The 11,140-nt window shown below is 33.2% G+C and overlaps 1 protein-coding gene across 3 annotated transcripts; it reads right to left on the bottom strand.

Moving 5' to 3' along the window:
* Positions 1-295: 295 nt before the first annotated feature.
* Positions 296-9,985, bottom strand: LOC131175973 (isocitrate dehydrogenase [NADP], chloroplastic/mitochondrial-like). 3 transcript variants are annotated; one of them, XR_009146089.1, is made up of 17 exons: positions 9,650-9,985; positions 9,352-9,395; positions 9,097-9,206; positions 8,305-8,342; positions 8,003-8,080; positions 7,123-7,176; positions 6,939-7,040; positions 6,759-6,847; positions 6,574-6,677; positions 6,369-6,437; positions 6,176-6,291; positions 5,617-5,651; positions 5,380-5,522; positions 4,995-5,117; positions 1,595-1,700; positions 1,180-1,393; positions 296-461 (listed from the first exon to the last, which is right to left on the bottom strand). XR_009146089.1 is itself a non-coding variant. In XM_058140901.1 (16 exons), the coding sequence occupies exons 1-15, from the start codon at positions 9,900-9,902 to the stop codon at positions 1,607-1,609; spliced, it is 1,452 nt and encodes a 483-aa protein (XP_057996884.1). In that variant the 5' UTR covers positions 9,903-9,985; the 3' UTR covers positions 296-461; positions 1,595-1,606. The 3 variants fall into 3 exon arrangements, 2 of the variants coding, with proteins under 2 accessions (XP_057996884.1, XP_057996882.1); XM_058140901.1 differs by lacking the exon at positions 1,180-1,393; XM_058140899.1 differs by lacking the exon at positions 296-461 and having other exon boundaries at positions 964-1,393.
* Positions 9,986-11,140: the final 1,155 nt, after the last annotated feature.

The raw sequence follows: 11,140 nt of genomic DNA, 5'->3' as shown, positions 1-11,140 counted from the left end.
AATAATAAAAATATCCATATGAAAACGCCAAACTCCATTTATTTTGAGAAAAATAACTTCCTTATGTATAAAAACATTTTTCATTATTTACTTGTACCGTTAAACTAATAATATATGCAAATTTTTAAATTTTAATAAAATCATTAAAATCTAGAAAATAATAAATAAAAAAAGAAAGCCATTTTAAAAAAAAAAATTTAATTTTCCTTTTTACTAGAAAAATATCTTCTATTAATTCATATTTCTAATAATTCATATTTCTAAATGCCCCAAATGCTAAAAAAATATGAAAATATTTTTCAAACAAACGGAAATAGAATAATATGAACATCAATTGTACCTCCATTACCAAGAAAGACCCAACCAGGGGTCAGCAGTTAAGGCCCTGAATGGACTGAAACCCGCCTGAGTCAGTACCGGACCAGCTATAAGAGAATTGGTTTTAATCCCCTCCCCAAGCCCTGAATCGAAATTCAACCAAAATTGATAGATCAAAACGTCAATTTCAATCCAGATTTAAAAATAAATAAATACATAGAGTTAGCTTAAAAAACGTCATGTTAACCAAACCATTTTCCAACTGGTACCAATTGCGTCAAAACCGAAACCAGAACTCAAATTAAACCGCACCAAAACTGGCTAAAAACTGAAACTAGCTAGAACCGCAACTAACTAATCCGGTTACATTTCATCCCCCAGCCAATCCCTAAACAGCAGGCGTAATTCTTTCATTTGCTCAAATTTTAAAGCCACTCGTCTAAAATTTGCAAATTGCTTCTAGCATTTAAACAATAGCCGAGTTAAATAAAAGTTCAGAGCATCGCCAAACAACATACGCTTTGGAAAAACCAACCTTCTCATGAAACACTAAAGATTTTATCAATGATGAAGAAACTATGATTAGAGTATCATATACGTCAGGCACGCCCTGTTATTTGCAAAAGAACTATCCCATTCAAGGAATTTCCTAGAACAGAGAAACTAAGGGTTCATTATTTTTTAAAAAGGGGGAATCTCCATCATTCATATGATTATTACAGCTTACTACAAGCAGAGAACCCAACTCAAAAACTCTCCATAAATGCAATAACTTGAGCTATCAACATTAATCAACATCAACGCACATCCAAAAATTGCTAGCACAACCAATACAAAAACGTTTTAAAAACCTAAATTTACTTTGTCGATCTAAAGGGGATGAAACAAAAATTAAATTAAAATTGAAATCAGATGTGCTTCAGTATTAAGTCCTCTTTCCTTCTACCAAGGTCATGCCAAAGTGAATCAGAGAAGATTTCTTAAAATTGGAGAATTTTGTTAAATCTGTTGAGAACTTCTGAAATCTTCATTCTAATGGAGGGTGCCGAGAAAGAGAGAGTGCTAAGTGGTGATTCTGTTTGCAAAGTACAGAGAGAGAGAGAGAGAGAGAGAGAGAGAGAGAGAGAGAAGATAATTAACATAGGAGAATCATTGGAAGAGAATAAGTGTACAGAGAATAAAAATAAGTCATTTATCTAAAAACCACTTTTTCTCGTTTCTGACTTTTTGTTTTTTGTTTATAAAATGCTTTTAACAAAAAACAAAAAATGGAAACTTAAATGTGTGGTTAAACAACTGCAGGTTCCCGAAGCTTTGCCTCGAGATTCTGTGCAACAGCAACAATAAATTCTTCCGTGTTCAAATAAAACTCCCTCGACACCCTGCATGAATCAGCAGCATCTCTGTTAATTCTCACCAAGCAAACCTTGCTAAAGAAGGTAGGGACAAATTCAACTTAATGACTTGGAAACAAAACATAATTAGAGATGGCATGTTCTCGCTGATTCACAAACCACCAAACTAGTGCATGCGTGATAAAAATCTAATTGAAGAAATGAAATACAATCAAATAAAATTCAACAGAATAATGAACTAAAGATTTCATTTCAACCAACCATGCACTAAGAAGAAACTAGATCAAATTATCCATTTTTACCCCTAAACTTTTTATATTTGTGCTATTGAGCCCCTCGTCAATTATCATTTTTTTTATTAAGCCCTTCAACTTCCATTTCTCATCACATTGAATACTTTTTTCAGAGAAGTACATCACACACTGTTTAAGAAGCATGAAGAGAGAAATTTGTACTTTCATTATTAATTGTTAATAAAAAAAAATCAATTAAAAGAAAAAGAATTTCCGCAACCCTAAAATCTCAACCCAAATCAGCTCCCACTCCAACAAAACCACCAAACCCATTAAATTACCACTGTTGGATGAAGTCCTCAGCAAATTTGACTAAAAACAAGCTTCTCATCAAGCTCAATCCAATTCTCTCTAAGTCGGCTTGTCTCAATCTCCACCAATGGTTCAAAGGCATCCTCCAACCAAAAGATTTTGCCTTGTTTTAGAATGTAGTAGTGTCGTCTCCAGGTTTCGATAGTCCCTTGCTTCATCATCTCAATTTTTTGGGCTTCAGATTAGTGATGCGACCAAGGATGGTGTTTGAGTAAACCTCAAAATCCCTAATTTTTCAATCATACTTCTAATCTACCAATAAAAATATCACATCCTCATGGACCTCATCCCTAATCTGCTAAGACAAGTATCTCAAACCCATTCCAAATCTCATCTTGCCCCACTCGCAACATGGGTTTCAAATGAAGAAGACGATCAACATTGGAGAAGATATTCGGTCTTCACATAAATGGTTTGAAGCATCAGAGAAGATGATCGATCTTCAAGGACATGGATTGAAGCAGGTAAGCTTTAAGAGGGCATATGGGTTTTTTCAGAGGGAAAGTGTAGTGTTCTTTAGATTTTTTAAGAAATACAATCACCCTCTTCTTTATTTCTCTCTTTTTGCACATTGTAATATCGACTATGCTTAAGCTGTTTCCTCCCTGGCACATAACTTTACCCTGTTATTTCTTGGTGCATTTTAGTGAAATGGTAGTGGTACACATTTTAGCAAAGTGAGAGAGTTGACGGCATTTCTTTTGCTTTTGGGTTTGCTGTTATCAACTTGTGCAGCTCGATTGAATGTGGAAAGCCAAAAGATTGAAACGCAGAAGCTCTTGAATTGTTTGAAAAGCTTGTTGAGGGCATTGAGGTATCTCAAGAATTGATTGAACTAGGTTATGTTCATGTGTTGATATTAGGATTTTTTTTTTAATAATTTTTAAATTTATTAATATTTATTATAGAAATTTAATTGTTTTATATTATTTTAATTAACATCGATAGTTAATTTATTATTATTTTATTAAATCTGCTAAAAAAGGATTCAATGCGCTCTATAAAAAACAATAATTTATGAGGCTCATTAACAAAAACGCAAATGCTAAAGGGCTTAAAAATAGGCCTTTCCTACATGAATATATATACTTTGGAGGAAGTTTTGGACATAAGTCCATGATCTCTACCAGCAATTACTGTAGGTGTATCAACTACGCAGATCCCTATTAGCTTTTCTAAAAATAATAATAATAATAATGAATTAAAGGCATATGTAGATATTCTAAGAAGCATCATAAAAACCATTCAAGGAAGCAAAACTCCTGTCCCATGGCTCAGATAATGCAGGAGATGCACATCTGGATGATAGCATCCCATTTCATCTACATCCATTCTCATCATACAAACATTATTTATCAGAATCCAGTGATAAGAACATTTCAATTTACAAACCTTGTCTTGCTTTAAACACAAAGGATGGCTGATCTAAGTTGACATAAGCTAACTACAAACCCTATGACATAATCTAACGATTTAACAAACAAACCATTTAAAGTTCAAGCCCTAAGGCATTGATATTCAAACAAACATAATTTGTGCATAATTCTATCCTTAAAATCTGCATAATCCTAGCCTAAAATACATAATACAATCCTTCAATCTTAGCTAATGATTTAACAAACAAACCATTTAAAGTTCTAGCCCTAAGGCAATGATATCCAAACAAACATAAAAATAGAGATGGTTAGAAGTGCAAACCTAAATCATACATTCAACTATATTACTGGTCATGAAATTGCAATAAAACCTAAAACAACTAAAAGACTACAACTCAATCCTCATCAAGAGTAACATGGTCTCCATGTCCATCTCCATTATCATCATCTTCAAAACATTCAATATTTTCTTCTTCTCCATCCTCATTATACTCGGCTATTCTTCCTCATCAATACTACTCAATCTCTTTTTCATTCTTATCTACAAGTACTAGAAGAGTATTGGCTCCCCAATTATAAGATTAAATTTTTGCCGTTTGCTTATGCCTAACACTTAGAGTGGATGTAGGCAGACCATTTTTGTCTTTTGTTGCTCTAGTACTATAGACATTCCTTTCAATTCTAGAAGCTTTGGCAACTGCACCCTAAGTATCATGTTTAAACACAACTTCAACCTCATCATCCAAGAGGAAATTGATTTGGACAGCTCAATCTCCCCCATTCTGTTCAGAGAAGAAAAATAAAAACCCTAAGCTTTCAATGTTGAATGTTCAATTTGATCTTCAAGTCTGCCGTTTCTATTTTTCCATAATTGTTTGTGTGATTTGGTGTGGATGAGCCTGTGGTAAGCCGATTTATGAAGTATATCGAATAATGAATATTTAATCTTCATAGTATTAAAAAAAAAAAAGCATAAATCAAGAATAAATGTGTCAAAGGCACACGCCTTGCACCATCTAATGCGTGTGCCAGTGCCAAAAGGCGCATGTGCCAGAGTGACAGTGCCTGCCTTTGGGTGCTACAGATGCTAGGCTTTGAGTTTGTTGCGCCTGGAGCCTAAGACATGTCTTGACGACTATGATTCATTCTCCACATTAATTTGTGCTTTTATTCGATTATTTATTATTGTACATGAGCTTGCGAGATGACCTATCAATCACTGACACTTCCACTGATTCAAACTTAAAGATCACTGACATGTAATACAAACAATATCCACCAAAGAAAGAGAAAACCACAAATAAGCAATGATGAACAAGTAAAATCAAAATGCCACTTACTTAGGGCCATGAATCAAAATAGCTAGATCCTTCGTCATTTTTCCTGCTTCTACAGTCTCAATGCATGAAGCCTCCAACTTGCGCACAAAATCAAGCAACCTTTCATTCTTATCCAGTTTGGCCCTATGGGAAGAGGAAAAAAAAAATAATTTTCTCAAGAAAATTGTTGATTTGTTGATGAAAAACATAGTTAAAAAAGATAATTTGAAATATAAGAACTCATATGGTGATAAAGGCCAACTTTATAGAATCAAAGCCAAAGATTACATAAAAGGAAAAAGAAACCAAAATATTATTAAAAGTGTATTGGCAATATGAATCACAACAAATAACTATCTAAGAATAAAAGAGATTTTATTATTTCAATTAGCAGCAGTTAAGATACCTATGTTCTAGCCCTCGTGTCCATGCAAATATTGAAGCAATACTATTTGTGCTGGTTTCTTGTCCTTTCTGATATAACCGGAAATGCCGAGTAACAGTCCCATGAGCAGCCTCAGCCTCAAGTGTCTTTCCATCAGATGATAACTGCACATTTTGCAGTTATTAAAGCATAATTTCATCACATAACAAACTATATAATTCAGCATTATTCTTGAATAATGAATAACTTGATACAAACCAACACAGAGGTCATGAGGCCCAACGAACCAAATCCTGCACAAGACAAACCAGGTTTATGCAGGTATACTAAAAATACATAATAAGTGAATGTTTAAGGTCATTCATATTGATAAACAAATAGAAGTGCCAATTACCCATTCATTTTGGCACTTACTATGCCTCTTCAAGTCAGTACACAGAAAGGACATTAAAAAATTATTGAATAACAAATCTGCAATTAGAGTCCATTTTCTATTAACCGTGGTGTCCTCAATTCATGTCAGCTTCCCCATGTATTTTTCCAGAGTCACTATTTTCTTACATATAATATAGGTGAACACATGCATATGCACAATTTCCTAAGAATCTCAATTCAAAATAATTAAATCTGAATATCTATTGGAAATTTAGAAGGAAAAAAAAAAAAAAAAAAAGAAGGGAGATTCCTCCCAAGGCATCCCAACAAGGTAAATACCACCCACCATACAGAGAGGCCTAATCACATAAATGATCAACCAATATTAAAAGCCTAGAGATATATATGACCAAAGAGAGTTAGAACAACCAATTTACATCACCTTGAGCAAGTAAATCACTTTGGACATCTCCATCATAATTTTTGCAAGCCCACACATAACCACCTTCACTTTTTACCGCATAAGCAACCATATCGTCAATTAGCCGATGCTCATACCTGAAAATCAGAAAGATTTTCCACCAGCTATTTTGACCAAGACAAACTACAAAAATATAAGCCATATTTAGGCATACCATATCGAATGTTCTTCAAACTTCTGCTTCCACTTCTCTTCATATACCTCCTGGAATATGTCCTTAAACCTGTGGAAACTCTAGGGATGAATATTATTGTGCATTTCTTCTCACATTTAACACTCAAAGATTTAATTGATACAACAACAATAGTTAGTATTGAGGCATGTGGTGCAAGAAGTTCATTGCAACAACAAGCAATTACCTGCCATCATATTTCTTCAGAATTGTGTTTTTGGTGCTCAAGTAAAGAGGCCACTTTTTTGCAAATGCCAATGACATTGATGACTCGGCAAAAGCTTGAATGGACTGAACAATTAACACAAAGATTTAAGTAACTTACACATCACAATGCAGATATTCAGGAAATATCCAGGTAATAACACAAACCTGATCAACATTATACATAGCAAGTGCTACACCTGGGCCCTTAAAATCATAAACATCAAGCTCCATGGGGGTGTCACCACCCTCTGGGACTGCATAATAAGAAGAGAAAGTTGTAAGCACAAGTAAAACTTGGAGGTAATAAGCTTTCTCAGCTTGCAAATAGAAATATTTAAAGCTCACCAAAAACCATTTTAAGCTTTCCTGGTCCTCTAACGATTGTATCTGTGGCACGATATTGATCACCAAAGGCATGTCTACCAATGCATATGGGTTTCTTCCAACCTGAAGACCTGTTTATAAGTTTTGAATAGAGACTGAAATCACTTAGAAGGCACACAGGCCTACAGCTGGAACTGAACATTACCAGGAACAATTCTTGGAATGTTCTGGCAGAGAATAGGTTCACGAAAAACAGTGCCTGTAGAAATAAGTAAACCTTCCATTATAAGCATTCAATAATAATAAGAATAATAATAATTATTATAATAATAATAAATAGCAGCAGAAACAGTAAAACATTCACATTCTGGCATTTGAATCAAAGTTGCACAGAAGGACAAAGTATACGAAATATGCCAGCTTCACAAATACCACATCCATGCCATTCATACGCACAAAGAGATGCACAACTTCAGGAACAAAAATCATCTGACAACTTCAATATTCTCTGCCACAATTTATCATCTCTACTGAAAAGAACAGTGCCTGCTAGTCTACTAGTACAGTTACTGAAGGTTGTTGAGAAAAAAATGAGAGCATTTATTCAACAATTTTCCTGGAAATCCCCTAAGAAGAAGAAGAAGAAGAAGAAGAAGAAGAAGAAACATTAATACCGTCTGAATCTTTGCACAAATTTTTCAGATGGTTGTTTAATAATAAGTTTTCAAAGAAAACAAATCCACCAGCAGAAAACTGCCCCTGAGGAAAGGAAAACAACCAGCTAATTGACGCTTCCTTTTGTTCACTATTTACATACACCCTGTTTGATGTGGATATAATATACAGTCAAAGACATCATGAAACGTAAAACAATAAGCTCAGCAGTAGCAAATATGTGCAATGGTGTTCTGCTGCTCTAAAATGTTAGAAATAGTTCATGTGATGAGAACTTTAATTTATAGTAGCTTCAACAACATAGGATGTTGCTAAAAGATTGTCACACATTTGACCATACTTAGAATGAAAATAAAAATCAAAGGGATAAAGATCTTAAAAGATGAGGGGTATATTTATCAATAACAAACCATTTAAGATGTTTCTAATTGTGCCATTTGGACTCCTCCACATAGACTTCAGGCTAAATTCTTTAACTCTGGTCTCATCTGCATATAAGGGAAAACACAATCAATACTTTCAGCTATATAATCCCCATCAAATAAAGTTATTTTCATGCAGCAAAAGAACCCATTTGACATATAAAACAAGAAGTAAATCAATAATTGCATAAACTAGCACATTCAACAAGGTCAGCTTGCACCTAGAAGTAAAATTTGTTATTATCACAAAAGATAGCCAAAAATGGGAAGACTGGACAAGAGTAACTTACCAGGAGTTATGGTAGCACATTTTACAGCAACATTGTATCTGCAGTACATAAAAAATTAGGATGGGAACATAAGCTTATTTATTATGTCTTTAAGCATCAATGCACGACCACCAAAGAACCTAAAAGACAATTCTCTCCTTCTTAATTAAATCCTGTTTCCTTTTCCCCCTCTTCTTCTTTCAATTTTGCAAGCCCCTGGGAACACCAACATCTTTCATTGTGAAAAACCACACACTGTATCAGAATAATGACAATAAAGAACACAAAAATCCTTCATGTGCCTGTCTACCTAAAACCTAACCAATGCAAAAGCTCTCCCCAACATTCAACTTCAATTACTACGTTTCTATAATACAAACAAAATCATATCAATCAACCATCTCCCAACCTCTTCATATCCATCATTGCATATGTTTTATGAGGTAATGTAAATCTAGCACAGGGCTCTAAAATTATTGCCCCCCAATTAAAACCATTATTGAGGTCTTTACTCTTTACCACATTTTTTAAATCTTCTGTATGATTAGCATCAACAGTTTCCTTAAGCAAGTATCAATTCAGTATAAAAACCGAGGTGCTCAACTTACATTTCAAGATGGTACAACCGCTACCCAATTACTTGCCTATAGTACACATATCTGAATTACATTCACAGAAAAATGCTACATTGTGGCTTTTTAAGCATTCATCATTTTATTTCCTAACCCCAAGACACCAAACGTTACTTACAATAAATAGAATGGGAATTAAACCTGCATAGCAATTATGAAATGAAAAATAAATAAAGCTTACTTCAGAGTGGCCTCAGCACTTTCTACTGTAACCTTGTCATCAGTAGCATCACGATTCAATATCCCCAAATCGAAATACTTGATATCCAATTCAAGATAGGGATATATAAGCTGCAATCAGTAAACAAACCTCCCAGTTAAAACTAATGAACATGCTTTCACCAAAAGTATAAGACTAAATGTTGACATAAGCACAATTCGCATTAAAAATTGGAAACCTGTGAAAAAAAATTGATGTTAAGACAAATAAGTGTACCTTATCTTTTATCATTTTCCAAATGATCCTCGTCATTTCATCACCTAATCATCAAAACATCATACTTTCCTCAGTAAAAATTAAAAGAATAACCTCCACTAATTCATTAAGAAACTAATAACAATTAAAGCTTCAGCTTCTGAATTCCAGAGTTTCATTCACCACAATCCAAAAGAACAAGTAAACAATAAAACTAAAACTCCTGTTGCCTTCCATTTCCTTTGATTTAAACATCAACCAAACAGAGAATATTCGACCACGATTATAAACACGTGCTAGGGTTTTAGGGAGATTTTACCATCCATTTCAACGATTGGATTTTGAATTTTAACTCGATCAAAGCCACTGGAAGAAGCAAAGCATCGAAGAAAAACGGAGCGCGATAACTGAGAAGAGAAAGCAACGCGGCTCCTAAGAGGTCCCCCATTGAAGAGCTTAGAAGAGGAAGAGAATGGGGAACTACGGATTTTAAGGCCTACCGATGATTTGGAAGGGGAGAGCATCGTAGCGCCAGGCATGAGTAGAAATCGGATTCTAGTGACAGTTAGCATTAGAGTGAAGTTTCGGGTTTAAAAGAGGGGATCTTTTGGTTTGGGTCCAGCTCTGGCTTCGGGTTTGCCCTTTTGTGTTTTGGAAACAAAGAGAGGGCGGCTTATTTTATAGTGGGGTCGGTGTAGAGGCGTTTCGGCTGGGGTCGAGTTCATTTTAACTCATTTTAACGTTCTTATTCGGAATTTTTTAGTATCCATGTCATAGCAAAATTAATAATTTAATTCTCAAATTTTAGAAAATATATTAATTATTTCTTAAATTTTAAATTTTTTCATATACTTTTTTTAATTTTTACCTTCAATAAAAAATACTTTCATTTCTAAATTTTCATTTTTATAAATTTTTTCGTCTATCCCTAAATTTATTATTACTTCTTTTATTCTTCATTTCTCATTTTTTTAGTCATTTAATTAATGATTAAATTAATAAAAATAAAAAATAAATAATTAATAATTTAAATTTGAGAAATTAAATTATATATTTTTAAAATATAATAATCAAATTATTAATTTTTATTGAGAGATTAAATAATAATTACCCTTAACATTCATATGTTAATAACTTCGATGAATTGTCCATGGTGACTAAATTAATAAATAAAATTTTATTATAATAACAAAAATTAAATTATTATAACTAGATGGGTTAAATCTAATTAAATTAATTGCTCAATGCAAAACTATTATAAATATTTTATTTTTTAATTGACGTTGAATAATTTGAGATTTATAAAATTATTTTGTACTATTTTATAAAATAACGATTTATACTATTTTATAAAGCTCTAAAGATTTATTTGGCTTCCTCTACCCTTAAAGACAGCGGAAGAGATTGTTGTTTTGTCTCTTCGTCCACGTTAGGGGTCATCTCTCCTTCTTCGGTGTGTAAATTTTTGAGTTATGGATTGTGAATGGCGGAGCTTAGGCACCCTATGTTTGATTTGATTTCCAACTCGCAAGTGGCATTTCTGTCATGAGGGGACGATGCATGTAAAGAAGTTCTGCGGAGTCCGCCGGATTTATCATTAAATGGTGGACTCAGGTAGGACTGAATATTTGATTTAAATTAAATTAAATTAAATTAAATCGAATTAATTAAATTATTATATTTTAAAAATAAAATAAAATTAAAATATATGAAAAATTAAATTGAACCGAATCAATTTATTTCAGTTTGATTCGATTCGATTTAAATAGATCGATTTTTAAGTTTGGATAAATTTTTTAATTTAGACTTG

The sequence above is a fragment of the Hevea brasiliensis genome, chromosome 18 (genome assembly GCF_030052815.1).
Source record: "Hevea brasiliensis isolate MT/VB/25A 57/8 chromosome 18, ASM3005281v1, whole genome shotgun sequence".
Lineage (NCBI taxonomy): Eukaryota > Viridiplantae > Streptophyta > Magnoliopsida > Malpighiales > Euphorbiaceae > Hevea > Hevea brasiliensis.
Note: the sequence above shows the minus strand (reverse complement) of the source record. Positions and strands in the feature narration are given on the sequence as shown.

Excerpts from the sequence above, each read along its gene's own strand:
- LOC131175973 (XM_058140901.1), bottom strand. The coding sequence starts at position 9,902 with ATGCTAACTGTCACTAGAATCCGATTTCTACTCATGCCTGGCGCTACG. Across the intron at positions 9,396-9,649 it reads TCCAATCGTTGAAATGGATG|GTGATGAAATGACGAGGATC; the intron begins GTAAAATCTCCC and ends TTTGATGATTAG. Across the intron at positions 9,207-9,351 it reads GGAAAATGATAAAAGATAAG|CTTATATATCCCTATCTTGA; the intron begins GTACACTTATTT and ends TACTGATTGCAG.